The 16492-nt window shown below is 39.8% G+C and overlaps 1 protein-coding gene across 1 annotated transcript in view; it reads right to left on the reverse strand.

The window, feature by feature from the left end:
• SLIT3 (slit guidance ligand 3) overlaps nt 1-16492 on the reverse strand; it is a 633135-nt gene that overhangs the window by 563531 nt on the left and 53112 nt on the right. Inside the window, exon 4 of the mRNA XM_054977013.1 lies at nt 2102-2173. Within this exon, the coding sequence (XP_054832988.1) occupies nt 2102-2173 (72 nt within the window). The remainder of the gene's footprint in view (nt 1-2101; nt 2174-16492) is intronic.

The raw sequence follows: 16492 nt of genomic DNA on the forward strand, positions 1-16492 counted from the left end.
GTCTGCAAGGCTTGCAGGCTAAGATGCAAGTCACTGTTCTTTGAATAGACGTGAAGCATGTTATTCATTAGCTAAATGGAACCTTTCATATATTGACTTTGTTTTGATCACCTGGCTTAGCAAAGAATACTGACTAGCCAAGTAATTTCTGCATTACATACACAGTGATCTGATAATTTTGAATGCTTATTTTTAAAAGTGTTTCCTAACAGTCGTAGTAATGAAAAATGATTTAGTTACAATTACCTAAATGCAGAGTTTTAAAATAAAGAAAACAAATCTGTGACCTCCACAGACTGATTCCCAGAAAAAAACTGGTCATGCTTCTTGGACACCTACAATTTAAATAGTATCCTTGGGAAGAGACTGCAAAAAGGCTCTAGATATGACAGGAAAGCCTCTACTGCCTTCTCTCTGTTTGCATTGTCATTACCCTTGACCCATTTTGCTTTTCCCTTTTACATTATGGAGAGGAATATTATGCTATAAGTAATGCATCATAAAACATCAATAAAATAACCCCACAAGAAAAAGCAAACATGAAATGTGTGAACTCAAGACTCCTCCTCCTGGCAATCAAGGCTAAAATAATGTATGCATCAAACTCATTTAACAAAATGCTTCACGTTCCGTTCTAAGGTTGATTCTCCTGTATATTCCATACCAGTAATGTCAAACAGATGTCACGAAGCAGCATGTAAATAATTATAGAAGTTACAAGCATATTCTGTAATTGAAGGGTACTGAAGTTTGATTGCCCCTTTCCTTTTAACTTTGACTTTCTGGGAGCTGTCCAATTATCAAAACTTTGAGCAGTGATTCTTTGGACTGTTTTATTTACACAGTCAGAGGATGCACTCCTCTTTCTGCATAGTTCTGTACTTTTTTCGACAGTTTATCAAGAGCACAACACCATGTTTGTATTCAGTTTCACATGGAAAGCTGAAGACTGTAATTAAAGTGCCACTGAAATAATAGATCATAACACATCCATGACAATTGCACTTATGCTGAAATCCAAGAAAGGTTTTCACAAGAGACAGGACCAAGTTTAAACTCTTTATTCTTCATTCTTGTACAGCTAAAATATTAGCTTACAAAACTAACTGTGGATTGTTTGCAAATATATAGTTACCTACTTGTATGAAGTGCTCAGCAGCCATAGAATACTTCTCAGCCTTAAACATATTTGCTACTGACTAGGAACTCATCAGCATTTAAGAGAAGAGGAGAAAACTGGGGGATCCTGGCACATCCAATGATATAACTTTGACTGCCAGGTTATCAAGAACATTTTTATTTAATTTCTCACTGTGTCTCAAGTACTGTCTGATTGCAAAAGAACATAGAGATTAAAACTTGGCAACATGTCCTAGGAAGGTCTTTACATAAACTTCCATTTTTAAAAACTGGGAGAAAAAAATTTGTAAGATGGGTGCAATATCAATGAATTCTTTTATTACGTTAAGGTTATAAAGAGCTTTCTTTAACTGCAAAATCCTATGCCTATTTGTTCAAGTATAAGGTACATTTCAGTAGGCTCAAACTGGAGAAACTCAGCATAGGATTCCAAAGTAGGTTGTCCTCATACAAATGTGAACAGTCATCTTAACTATATATTGCATGGATCTGAAGACACTGTCACTTCAAGACAAGAGCAAGCCTACTCTAAGTTCAAGATCACAAGTATCAGAAACTAAAAGACCCATGAGGGAATGGCAAACATCCTCCTAACTTTTCTTCAGTATCAAGAGTCAAAAGAAACATATTATTTGAACTAGAATTCTGTCCAAAGCAGCCATCATAGCTTTACCATACCAAAGTGGAAACCAATTCAAGTTCCTCCTGTATGAAATACACTGAGCTGTAGCTCTTCCTTTACTATTCCTTAAGTTTCTCAATAAATCTACACACACTGGTACAATGACAAGAAAAAACATTTCTCAGATTTGTTGTTCAGCACAGAGCTAGTACAATAAACCAAAACACATCTCAAAATCCACTTGAGTAAAGGATCATACCAAAACCTCACAGCCGAAATTACTGTCTTCAGAACCAAACAAAGCACATATGCCATGCCAAAAATAAAAACTATACTTACAGTCTGGTTAGCTTCAGTGTGTTCTGGAAAAGGAGCTCTGGAAGAACTTGAAGTTTATTTCTGTTCAGACGCCTAAATAAAGAAAAGTCAAAGTTAACAACAATTCTTCATAAATCCTTCTTTGAAACCAAATGTGGATTGTTCAACAGATTTAGTATATGCAATATCTATATAGCTTTTTAAACACACATTACATTTTTAAAGAAAAAGTGCTGCAAGAATAATAGAAGCCATTTTCCCCTAAATTTAAATAGTATATTACACAAAAGTACTATGAGGTGCTGCTTTTCATTTAACTAGACACATCTCTCTCTTGCTTTCACACACACACACACAAAGAGTTTACATCTTTTGATGATTCAGGAACATTTTGTGGTTTTGAATCAAGTCCAAGTTTTAAGGGACCAAATGCATAGCAGGATCATCCACCAACCAACCTTAAGCAAGCCGGACAACTTTTAGTCCTTTAAATTATAGTGGCCTGGTATGCTAGGAAGAGGTATTACTTTTAACACTTATTTGTGCCATTATAATGAAAACAAATGTAGAAAGATGCACTGCTAAAAAGGGAACTAACACTGGCAAAGATTATAAACAGAATTATGAAACTTATCAAAGTGGTTTCAGATAGGTGGCTTCTGAAGCATCGATATTATGTTAAAATATTTTTTTTTAAATGAAGTCAGTTACCTGATGACCCAGAATTTGAGTCCCATGGCACCTTAGAGATCAACAAAATTTTCAGGGTGTAAGCTTTTGAGAGTCAGCGCTCCTTTACTGAGATGCAAGACTGAAGAAGGAAGCTCTGACTCTCAAAAGCTTACACCTTGAAAATCTTGTTGGTCTCTAAGGTGTCACTGGACTCAAATCGGGCTCTTCTACTGCAGACCAAGATGGTTACCCACCTAAAACTATCCTGATGATCCAGCTGGCTGTATTTCCCTTTCAAACATGTTAACAACACAACAGCAGAGCACCACCAACACAACAGAAGACTAGTACTAGAATGCAGGGAGGCAGGAAATGCAGGGGGAAATTTCAGTAAGGGGAGTTTTAGGGAAGGAAGCTACTGAAGACAACACAAAATATATCTAAAAATATTTATTTATATGCAACCCCAAAAGTTTAAGTCAGGAAACAAAAGCAAAAGAACTCCTGCAAAAGAGTAACATCCTGGACAATAGAAAGATCAAATAAGATGAGATGCAGAGAGAGATCCCTGCCTGCTTTTTTTTAAGTTACAAATTACCAGGAGTCTTGAATCAGTCCACTCTCCCACTACCTTTGCTACTTTCCGAATGCAAAGTACCATCCCAGAAATGGTACTTATTCTAGGAAGGAAAATCTACAAGGACCATCTGATCATGGATTTACCTGCATCAGCATCTCTCCTACTTCTGGCCCTAAAAGCCTAATGGAAAAACCTGGCAATCACAAATAATTAAAAATAATTACAAAATCTATTTGAAAATATATGAACATACACCAGAATATAAAGTCAATAACTACTCAGAAGACTACACGAATAGAAAAAAAGTATGAGACCTGAATAACATCATACAAAAACAGCCACAATCTAAAGTGCTGGCGCTCTAATGAGTAACATGTATTATATGATGGTTGCTAGAAATGCATTTTGAATAACCTTCTTCAAATACATAAGCATTATTCAGAAATATGGAGTGAGCTTCTTTTTTCTCATAAAGTGACCAAGAACAATCAAAAGAGTACAAATAAACAGTCGTCACCACCAAAAAAAGTCAAACAAGTCATAAGATAGTGAGTAAGATGACAGTAACATATTTCAGATCAATTATACAAGAAGATATAACAAGCTCAAAACCATATATTTAATACTGAAATACAAAGCTCAAATTCACAAGTTACTTTCTCTCAGGTTCCTGCAATGCAAGATCACAGCTGTGAAACAAGTCATGCTTATTTATCAGAAATAATCACTGTATTTAAAGAATGGTTCAGATAAAGAGCACCAAATCCAACCAGTTATTCAGACCACTAGGTTGCAGTGTTCAAAGTACAAATCCAAAAGGCCTCCCTCTGAGGTAAAATGCAATTAATATCACAATGATATTCAGACCTCTGTATCTTTCCAATACCCAAAAAGAGACAACTGCCAGATCTATGATTTTTTTGCATTAAAATGTGAGAAAGTGGTGCCTCTAAAGGCTTGTTGTTATTCAACTTACTGTGGTATTTTATCATTCTAGTTCTCAGGGAATGCCTAGTCTTGTCAACATATAATAGATGGCATAGACAAATTAAGACGTAACTAACACATTTAGAGTTGCAGTTGGAGAAGTGCCTTAATTTAAATATTCTAATTGTAACTGGGTACCTGAAAGTTTTAAGCTGTACAGCCTGGAGGCGATTCCCACCATTCCAATGCTTGTCCATAGTACATTCCTGAACTCTAAGATCAGTATGTACTAAAATATCTTCAACTGAATGGATTCTGCAAAAACCCACTATAGGACATCTTCTACATCCTGAAATGTCACTGACCAAATGCCAGTGCTTCAAAATGACACATTTGATACTACATGCTAAAGGAGAAAATTCCATGGAAAAGAAAAAAAATTACAGGTCTATTATTTTTAATTAATAGTTCTGATCTCACTTTACCATCTGGTGTAGTTTTGGTTGCCATGATAACCCACAAAGGATAACCACAGGCAGAAAATTCAGATATCACAGTGCTGGATTCAGCCTGATAACTCTGTGGAGATGAGGTATTCTATTTGATACGTAAGAAAGAACTGCAAGGTAGGTTCTTATGCAGCTGGCAAAAATGATGACTAGCATACCTCAATAAAGAACTTCTGTTTGTGAATTTTTTAAACAATCTTACTTTCAAATGCCCCTCATCTAAATAAACAATAGAGTCCAAGTATATCTCTTCTACATCATTAAAGCGGTGAAATTTTTTTTATGATGGATTGAAGGTTATTTCATCTTTTTAAATTGTGGCTGTTTTTGTATGTTATTATTCGGATCTTTTGTATTTTTTCTATTCATATATTCTTCTGAGTAGTCATTCACTTTATATTCTGATGTATGTTTGTATATTTTCAAATCATTTTTAATTATTTGTGGGTGCCAGATTTTTCTCTCTTGTGTGGTTAGACTTTATATTGGTTGTTCTGGAGGATTGCCTTTTACTTTTTTTTTAGTCATTTTTTCATTGAGTGAAAAAATAACTTGGCTTAAAAAACTTTTTACTCATTCCAAAAGAATGAAATATTAAGGAAGTCCTCAGACTTCTTCATGTTGGGGGAATGAGTAAAATGCTTTTTAAAACAAGGTGTTTTTTACTTTAAAAAAACACAAAATAGTTCACAGGAGGGAGGTATATTCACCCATGGTTAGATGCACTCAGGATTGCATACATATTCACACACACATGCACACAAAGAGGTAGTTCCCTCATATGTGCCAAAGGGACATTACTCAATTAGGACCAAGGGTTCTGGAACCCAAAAGCCTGCCAGATCCACTTGCTCATTAGCAAGGCATTACTACATCAGAGGATGGTTGCTTTTTTCCCACTGGCCCATAAAAGAAACTGAACAGGGATGGAATGGCTGTTCCCTCACCCTGTGTGACTCCACTGGCTACTTTATCACAATAACATGTCAGCTCTCTCTCACCCATCTGCCCTCCTGCTTCTCATTCCAGGACAACAACTAGGAATAGAATTGAAAAACAATGCAAATAAACAAAAGACCCTGACTAATGCATGAGTGTCTGCCATGATGCAGACAGTTGGTTACAAAGATGGTGTCCTGAGCTCTGAAGGCTGGCTAGGTCTGAACTCTTCAAGAGTAAGTCTGCCAGCTTGGCTGGCTAGACTTGGAACACAGCCTGGAGCTGAAAGTAGGCAGCTTGGAGCTGAAGCATAGGACGTATGCCAAGTAGACCAGTTGATCCAGGAGGCAGCCTTCTCAAGCTTCAGCCTAAATAGGATGAAAGGTAATCTGGCTCAGCTGCATTTCCTGGCAGGTGCTAAGGTTCCTGAGACTGAGCTGTGCCTTGGACAGGATCCTGCACAGCAGCACTACTCTCAGACCTCTGTTCTGGATCCAAGCTGGGATTTCATGCTGCCAGTCTGGCACTTCACCTCCTTTGGTTTTTTAATTTTTTTTTTAATTATTATTTTATTAGAATTCTATTCCACCCTCCCCACAAGCTGGCTCAGGGCAGATTACATCATTTAAAAACACAATGAACAGCAACAAATATACAAGTTATCCATAAACATTCATAAAATTCATTAAAAAATTACAAAGGTCTTGGTCAGTTATAGTAATAATAACAAAAACAACATTCAATTTATATACCGCCCTTCAGGACGACTTAACACCCACTCAGAGTGGTTTACAAAGTGTGTTATTATTATCCTCATGACAACCACCCTGTGAGGTGGGTGGGGCTGAGAGAGCTCCTAGAAACTGTGACTGACCCAAGGTCACCCAGCTGGCTTCAAGTGGAGGAGTGGAGAATCAAACCCGGCTCTCCAGATTAAAGTCTTGTGCTCTTAACCACTACACCAAATTACCACTAGTGATAATAAATAAATACCAAGATAGCAGAAAACACTGTATAGCTATTTGTTTAACTTCACTTGGATAAAACCTATAGGCAATAACTGATGTGATTTTCAGGTGCAATTAAGCTATTAAAACAGGGTGGTGGTGGAACATCTGATGGGAAGTGTTAGATCATTCATTCCCTCCCTCCTTCTATAAGCCCGGCAGAGGCCTAGCCCTACCTCAACCATAAACCTGGTGGAACATCTCTGACTTACAGGCCAGGTGAAAGGACAACAAATCCTTCCAGGCGTTGGTTTTGATCAAGACAGAGAGTTCCACCAGGTTGGGGCCAGGACCAAAAAGGCCCTGGCTCTGGTTGAGGCCAGGCAGGCCTCCCAAGGGCCAAGGACCACTAATATTTGTTTTTCTGTTGATCGAAGTATCCCCCAGGGTGTATATAGGGAGAGGCGGTCACGTAGATATACTGGTCCCAATCCACTTAGGGCTTTATAGGTTAATGCCAAAACCTTGAATCTGATCCGGTACTCCACTGGCAACCAATGCAGCTGATGCAGTACAGGTATTGTGTGCGCTCCAGTTGGCACTCCTGCAATAACACACGCAGCAGCATTTTAAACCAGCTGTAACCTCCAGACCACCTTTGGAGATTCCATGCCTTCCACCTACACTGCTCTTGTGGAGAGGGAGTGGGTCCTGAGGGGCTATATGCTTGGGTTCATGACCTGGTTAGCAGAGGCCTACTGGCTATCTCAGCAGCTGGTGGCAAGGTCTCCCTTACAGGATTTGGCAGGGTGGCCTCTGGCACTGCTAAAGTATGGTCAGTGGGTGCCTCTACAGTGTCAGGCTCTTCCTGATCCCACTGGTCCTCCTGGTTCCCTGACCTTGACTCTTCAGTCTCTTCCTCTGAGCCCACTCACTGGGCTGGTCAAGGGGGGGTCATGACAGATGGAAGATAATGCAGTAAAAGCATGGTGATGCATACAATAAACATTGCAACAGACTACAATCCTATGCCATCATGAGCTGTTCCTTTAGACTATAGTTCTAATCCCTCTAAGAATACCCTCCTGAATATTTCTGCTTTGCATATTCTGTGAAATGATAGAAGCCTGGAGGACTTCCTGACCACTTCAGGCAGGCCGTCCTATACAGTGGAAACAACCACAGAGAATGTGAGTGAATCAGCCTCAATTAAATCAACATGCAGCTAATCACTTCCTGACACTTCCAATTTCTTTCCACACCTTGCATTCAGTATAGCTGCATCAGAATTTAGAACAAGATGAATTGTAAGTTGATATTCTTCACGAAAGTATTTCCTCCTATTCTTCTCATCATAGCCTCTAGGCCTACCGGAAATCACACCCTACCGCAGTTCTAAAAATTATTGTTTTGACTTCTTTGTATTAGATCTTACAAGCAATCAGTCCAACACATAAAGCAGTCTATTAATCTGCTAATTACATAACAGTTTCAGCCAAACAGTTTCATGGAAGACCTAAACAGAGATGTCATGAGCCACATGGGCCTTCTAGACAAAGATTACTGCTGAGGCCCCCTTACTTAACAGCTACATGAATACAAATCATACAACTTGTTAACATGAATAGAGTAATGACTGTTTATCACCTCAGAAATATTAGAGATCATACAGGTTTGTAAAAAGCAGATTTTACTTGTTTGTGATTTACACAACTGCAACAGACTATGGTACATAAGGGACATAGATATGTACATATTAACAATAAACTGAAATATTTCTGACTATTGCATGATTTAGTTTATTTATAGGCATGGTTTCTTTGTGTTAATCTGTGTCCATTATTGCCCAGGTGGGTAACACATAACTAGCAAGAAGAGAAAGATTCAATATGTTAATAGGTAAGAATGAAGATGTCCAGCCTAATTGCATCATTGCTAAAAGACCTCAGTTGTAGTCTAAACTGCGTCACCTAAGAAAAATATGGCACAATGGAAGCCCAGAGAGGAACTGACTCTCTCTTAAGAGTACTGTCAAAGGTGTTTCGGTTTAACTGAGGTACTCCTAGACATGGTGCTCTGTCATCTTGCCACATTCCTTTCTAACAAAAGAGGTCCCAGTGATATCAGCCTCTAATTGATAAAGTTTCTTCCTCTCACATAACACCCCACATTCCTATGAGGTAGCTATATTTGACTCTAACATGCTTCCTTCCGGCCTCAAATATTCCTTGCTTTCCTTATTGGGAGAAGTTCATAGGACATAGAAACCCTCCAGCCCACTCTTCCCCACTCCAAGTCTCCACTTCCTTTCCTTATTTGGAAGTTTTCCCATTTTAGGAACATCTCTGATACACCCTCAGTCAATCAAAAAGCCTGCCTCTGAGTTCACCAGAATTCCCCTCTCTCCATGCCTGGGAAAATCAAGCACTTACCTTTTATTATTCACCTGCTTCTATATCAGGGCTGCAATTACTCCCACCTCCAGCACATACTCAGTTATCTGATGTGAGTCTTAGCTCTCTTGCTGTGCTCAGCCATTTCCATGTGCTGTTCCTTGGAAAGCAGCCGGGATCTGTCCCCTTAGGGATTTTACAAGAACTCTGCCAAGGTCCCAGTTTGGAACTGGCAATTTTTTGTCAGGGAATTTTAAACTTCTTTGTTGGTACAAGTCCAAAGTCTATTTGCTGCCTGGATGCATGGCATTTTCCCCATAAAAACTTCTCCATTCAGTGCAGATTTATGTCACAACCCCTTCCCACTGTCACTACAAGAACCCCTCAAGTTCAGGGACACAGGTGAAAAAGACAGTCACAGTTTGCCATCTGTCTTGTCTCTCTTTACTAAGCAGAGAGCCCTGGCCCTTTCACACACACACACAGAGTCCCCTCTCTCCTTCGTCTCAGCTCTGCATTAACCACCCTGCAACCAGCTACTGTCCAGGGCTGTTGGGGCCAAGGAACTCCATACTGCTTTACTTTTTTGCTTCCACAAGTTTTTCTTCAGCTTCTACAATTGTCATTTAACTGCTTTTTACAAATGTCTCAACACTCAATATGCCAACAGCTCCCAGTGGCTGTTCTTAAGGAGAGGTGGAACTATAGCTGTCAATCACTAAAATATCTTATATACTGCCAAGTGACCCAATGAGGATACTTAAATCCAGAGCCTGGAGCCATGAACACGCTTCAAAAATGCTGCAGGTTTGCAGAAAAGTCTGAAAATTAAATAACAAAACATTGGAGTGTTTAAAAAAACACCCAAATGATAAAAGGAGCATTTGTAGCTTTAACCAGATGCCTTCAATGGTTGTTTCTAAGTAACCATAACAGTTTACATACTATTCCATACTTGGTTTCTGTTATGAAAAGGAGAGGGAGTGGAAGGGCCCTTTCCAGGCCATTTTGGCTTCTGCCCTGAGCCTGCAGGCTGTGGGAAGGGCGGAATACAAATTGAATTAAATAAATAAAATAAATAAATTGAAGGAGGACTCACTGGGGCCAGGCCCATAAGCAACTCCCAGGCGACCTGAAGCCACATGACTTGGGATGACTCACCGAGGCCTAGCTGCTTCCTGCTGTTCCATGGTAACCCCCCCCCCCGCCCCCAAAGCCAATGTAGTGTAATGCCCCCTGCAAGTCCTTGTGGATTCTGACTTAAATACCTCTATTTCCCCTCTTCTTCTAAGCCTCCCTTGGGTATACATACTGCTTACCTCAAATTTATTCCATGTTGGGGTATCATGCATTTTACTGTGGGTATTTTAGTATTAGGAGCTAGGAGAATGCTTGATATTATTATTTCTGCATAAAATTAGTTTGGTACCCAGTTCAATACTATTCCTTTTTTCCAGTGTTCCAGATATCAAAGTTTTGCCTTTGTGAGCCCTCCATGGACTTGGGGTCTGTGCCTCTCTTGTCTGCCATCCTGATGAGGGCTTCCCACAGGCCTCAGACAGAGGGATGCTGGGTCAGGTTATGTCACTCAAAACCCCTCCGATTCTTTAGAGGTTAGCTACTGTATGGTATAAATTGTGTGTTGTTACACCACCCTGTGCCTGTCCGACGGGGAGGGAAGTCTAGAAATGTAATTTAATAAATAATAAATAATAAAATACTCTCTGGTGCACCCTCTCTCTGGCCCCCAGCAGTGCCAGCTCTGCCCTCCCTACCTTGTTTTTGGAGCCCTCTTTATATCCCCTCTTCCTTATACCCAGTTCCACCTCCCAATTCCTGTCCCCCAGTTCCTGGGCAATCCTAGGGCCTGGGATCAGAGCATTGCCTAAGGGCCATTTTGCCCTATTCTAGCTTGATCTCACCCCCCCCAGTATCCTTGGATGGGGCTGTGAGGGGCTCCTGGGAGCCCTCCACCCTCTGGTGTCCACTAGACAGCAGAAAAGTTTGAGGGTGCCTCGTCGGTCTTTTGTGTTTCTTGCTAACCACATGTAGGACCTGTGTTGAAGTCATGAGGCCACCAAGTGACTAGGCAGCACGACTGTCTCATGTCAAGGCCATGCTCCAGCTGGCTGGCCTGAAGACGCTACACCCACTTCATTGCTAGCCACTTGCTGTTGTTGGGTGCTACTGCCAGCTGCTTGCTTGCAACCATGAGACATCCCTCAGTTTTTATCCCGAGGTGATCTGAGAATTCCCAGGTAGCAGATCAGCAGAATTTTACCACGGAGTTCTGCAGTTCCTAGAGCTACCCATGACCTAGATGTGCCAGTGACTAGGCTAGGGACTTACTTTTATTTTTCCCCTGCCCCCCTCCACTGGTTGCCATGCCAAGCCTACTCTTAGTCTTTACACAAGCAGGACTCCAAATCACATACTGCTGGGTGGAGACTGGAGTAGAAAATACTGAAAAAGGGTGAGGCCGGTTAGGTTCAGCAAAGGTTGGCTCTCCTGACCCTTCCTTCATGCATCCAAAGCAACAGCTCAACAACAACTGGCTGGCATCCCATACCCTTATAAAGTATAACCATTTTGGAAAAGACGTGACAGCTCAGTCACAATGGTTGCCCAACTGTACAGCTGCCCTCCCTCCACCACTGATGCTATTACTCCTACTGCTCTTCTTCTGTGGAAGGAGAGCAGTACACAGAAATAGAGCAGGCAACACTAGCTCTTGAACCCCCACTACAGATAAGGTTGCCAGGTTTCCCTGGCAACCGGCAGGAAGGGGACTAGTACTTACTGGTGGTCTTTCCTTCACACATGCATTCCTGGCCTCTGCATGAGAACATCACTTCTGGCAGTGATGTCATCATGCTGGCTGCAGGAGCACTCCCACGCGTTGTGCAGGGCCAATTCTTTGATAATCAGCCTGTTTGGGGCCAAAATCAGCCTTATGCAAAGCATGGGAGCACTCCCATGGCCAGTGTGATGATATCATTTCCAGATGTGACTTCATTGCCCCATGATCAATTGACAAGGGCAAATCGTCAGGAGCCTGCCCACCACTGGCAGGCATCTGGGAACCGAATAGACCAGCAACAGCAGTTTCAAGAACTAAAATAACTGCTGCAAGGTGTAGCATCATCTCAGGGGCTTTGTAAGGGGACTTTTAATAACACACAAGTCCAGTTTACATGTTTCAGTGAACGTACATACATCCTGCATATATTTGTGTACATGTTCATTAGGAACAGCCAACCCACATTCCCTTTACAAATGAAACCAGGGACCAAAATCTGAAAATCTGGATAAATAATAGATTTAAATCACAAATTCAGCTGAATGTAACATGAAAATTACTCAACACAGGTACAAAGAACAATCACATTTTACTGTACATGGAGTGTACGTACATTCATTGTAACCTGTGAACAGGGGTACGGAAAAAGGGAGAATTGGGGGAGCATGGGGGGCACATTGACTAGCAGCATGTTGCATGGCTCCCCTAGCAACCTAGAGTGACCAGACTCTGGCTTGGGGAATTGCTGGAGATTTGGGGGTGGTGTTTAGGGAAGGCAGAGTCTAGGGAAGGCAAAGAGCTCAGGGGGCTCTGATACCCTAGAGTCTACCCTTCAAAGCTGCCATTTCCTCCAAGGGAACTGATCTCTGCAGTCTGGAGGTCAGTTGTAATTCTGAGCTAAATCCAGGCCCCACATGGAAGTTAGTTACTGTACCTTGATCCTGTAGACTAATCCAAACTCTGGGAATTTTGTCCTCCTACTTCAACTTCCCCTCCCCCACAAAGTCCCAGAGCTAAAAGCAGTGTATCACTCTTCTTCAAAGCCACATCCTTAATGATGGTATTCAGTAGTTCATAATTATTGTTATCCTGGCTTCAGCTTTTCAAGTTTGAAGAATGAAATAATTCAGACTTCTATACACATTTCATTTATCAGACATTATATGAGCACATATGGCACAATATTAAGATTACGTTTAACATAAATGTAGTTCACTGGTTATGAATAATCTAAACATTACTTTTAACACTTTATATTGGGAATCTGTAACAAAAGATACAAAGGAATACTGAATACAATTGTACTGATCAGGAAGCCAATTAATCCTTCTTTTAAAATTTCTTTTATTCCTCTTTTAGAACTTCTGTTTCTTATTTTCTTCTCAAACAAAATCCACAGGCTACTTCTCCTATGTTTGTCTTCAACTACATTTAGATCTCTTCCTTTTAATTTAAAAAGATGTTTGAGTAAATTAAAGCAAAATTCAGGACTACATCAGAATTCTGTCTGTATCTCCAACTGCAAGACAGATGTTCACTTAGAACAATAATAAAGTGACCAGCCTGTTAATTATGTTCAATGTTTCTTTTATATCTTCCAGGTGTTTTATTAGCTGGGTTGTTAACAGTTCTGTAAAATTTTTCCAGTCTCCTTAAACAAAACAAAAATCCAGATTTGTATATGACTAATGAAGAAAAAGCCCTCAACATTACTTCTACCAAGGGAAAACAAAGTGTTCAGTATTGAGCATTTTGTTTTATTGCACGCAAATCAAAGTTTCATTGCCAGCTGATTGAACTATTAGAAAATACTAAAAAACTAAACTAACCAAAAACTATTAGAAAATACAAAACCCTCAAATATGCACTGGAGGATCTTTTCTCTTATTCGGGGTTTTCAATCCTGTGGATTGAGAACCAGGAACCTTAAGTGCAGCAAGTGGAACACACTACTGAAATGAAGAGACAAAGGCAAAAGGCCAGGCTGCTGGTATTTATACCAGGCTTTGCCAGACCAAAGGCTTAATACCGCTTTCCAACTGAGTAGGCAGCTATTCCATACAAGCCACAAACTGCCTAGTAATGCTGCAAACTGCTAGCAGGATTGTACTTGGGTGAACTTTTACAGCATCCAGTCCAAGCCTCAGGCTATTGAACAACACCCAGTTCCACTTCACATTCGAATCTGGGAACAGTTGTAGCAATTCTTAGTGTCTGGAACCTGGATGAGGATGAACAAATCAAAGTGCAACCTAACCAAAACAGGGTCGATGGGAATCAGAGCAGTCTACAAGAGAAGAATAAGCTGATTTTTAAGGCATTTGCTCATCAGTTTTAAGACAACAGCCTAATCGTACCCTTAAACACTTTTTTGTATTTAGATATGAAAACTGTAATATGTAATGTTAAAACTGGCTTGCTTTAATGTTTTTAGTGGCTTGTTTTAATAGCAGCAGTTAGTGTTTTAGAGGTTTTATATTAGATTTGCCTGAATAGTTTTGTTTTATATTGTTTTAGTTTCAAGCCACCTTGATAAGGTCTCTGAAGAGGAGGAATACAAATTTTCTAAATAAATAAATACATATTTAATCTACATAGTTTAGTTGTTCTATAGCCCATTAAGAATATCGGTTAGAGCCTATAAAATCCAAAGCATCGTGTGGTCGTCATTATTCAGGGACTATTTCTCCCTTTATAAACCATCCTCCCCTTTAGGATCTCTGGAAAAGCTATCTTCCAGATAATTTGGATCAGACAGGTACATTCAATTTGGAATAAAGCAAATAGTGAATTCTATTCTGTGAAATAGTTACACTCTATGGTTCAACTGCCACCTACCTCTGTTTGCATATAGGAATGAGTGTAAAAATACTCTTCTAGAGAGCTTTTTTCATTATTTGATTTCATATTGTGGTTTATTTACATAAGGTAATTTTCTTGCTTATACTTATGCACTTTTATTGTATTGGTATTTTTACATATATGGCTTCCCACCCTCACCTATGTAATGCTCTTTTTTCATCAGCATTTTTAACACTGTGCTCAGAGTACAGCTGGGTATGAGCAATGAGCACTGTCATTCTAAACCTTCTTAATTTGCATTGTTTTTGTTGTTTCAATGTAGTTTTTAATGGTCAGACCCATCATTCTCTCCCAGCCAGGTGCCCAAAATATAGTGTAGTGCTGCTGACTACATACATAGTCAACACAGTGAAAGAGACTAGCCAAAATAATAATTCAGACTTTCCGACTCCTTAAATCCTCCCACCCTCCTCATTCTCTCTTCCTCCTTTCCTTGTATGCAGTATATAGACTGAAGACTTCATTATAACAGTTTATTATAATGTTCTATAGGTTGAAATTATTTAGAATTCTGATTTATAAACAAGAAGCAAATCAGAGTTTGCCAGTTTTTACCCTACTTAGAATTCATATCGAGCTGTATTGTACAAGTTTTTAATGTGTAACCCAGTGCCCAGCATGGGGTGGAGGGAGGGGACAGAGTATATGAACCCAAGGACTTTAGTGGGTCATTTGTGTCACAAACAAAGATCTGTTTCTGATGTCTGAATGCAGGCTCTGTCTTTAAAAATTGTATTTCAAGATTAAACTCAGCACTGCCTGGTCCCCTCCTATGACAGGGGAACACCCACCTCCAGCCACTGCCAGCCACCATCCCCGGCCACTGTGGGTGGAAAAGGAATGGAGAAATGGGTGAGGAAGCCCCGAGTCATTTGTACGAACCATACATGCACCTACTCAACTCACCAGAAATGATGCTATATTCCAGAGGTGCAAGGGTAAATACCTGTTGCCCCCATCCCCTAGTTTGCCCTATGGGGGAACTGGAAACCCTGATTAAATTACGTATGGATAAATAATTGATTTGCTATTATTCATGTGTGTACTACACAGTGGGAAAAGGGAATATACAGTCACATTAGTTTCAGCTGATCAGGAAACCAATTACTGAGTGAAGATTTCTTAACAAATTGTATTATAAAGAACCCCATCCAGTATTGTTTCTATTCCAACATGAAATATGGAAACCTACCATGACAGGTGATTATTATTATCATTATTTGAAGGAGTGGCCCAGCCATGCAAATTGAGTTGAAAATACATCTAGGGGAATCTACCACATTGGACATTTATATTAAACTCTCTTTTAACAGATGTTGTGTGACAATTCACAAACCATACTTTGGCACTGGTGATATATTGGCACTCAAATGGTTAAACCATCTAATTTACTGCCAATAGTCTTTTAATGATGTAACATGGGAGGTTAATTGGAATGTCCACAAACTTACTGGTAAGTATCCATTTATTTACTTAATTTTTAAACTATATAAATTGCTTTTTGATATTTTTCAAGTGACCAAAATGATAAGCTAAGCAGTTCACAGTTGTTTGGATGAACATGTCTCCAAGTAGAGAGCCTTCCACTTGCATATTGGAGTATATGAACTAATACAAAGGCAAATTAAGATGCTGCAGTAAGTAGATGTCTGCTACATACAATGTTTTCGATGTGTGATTGTTCTCCACAATGTTTACCAGGTTTCATGTATTTTTCTATTTATGGTTTCTTGCAAGTAATCAGTACAGCTTGATGCACATCTGGTAATTAGTTGTGTGTGTT

Source organism: Eublepharis macularius, chromosome 4 (assembly GCF_028583425.1).
Source record: "Eublepharis macularius isolate TG4126 chromosome 4, MPM_Emac_v1.0, whole genome shotgun sequence".
NCBI lineage: Eukaryota > Metazoa > Chordata > Lepidosauria > Squamata > Eublepharidae > Eublepharis > Eublepharis macularius.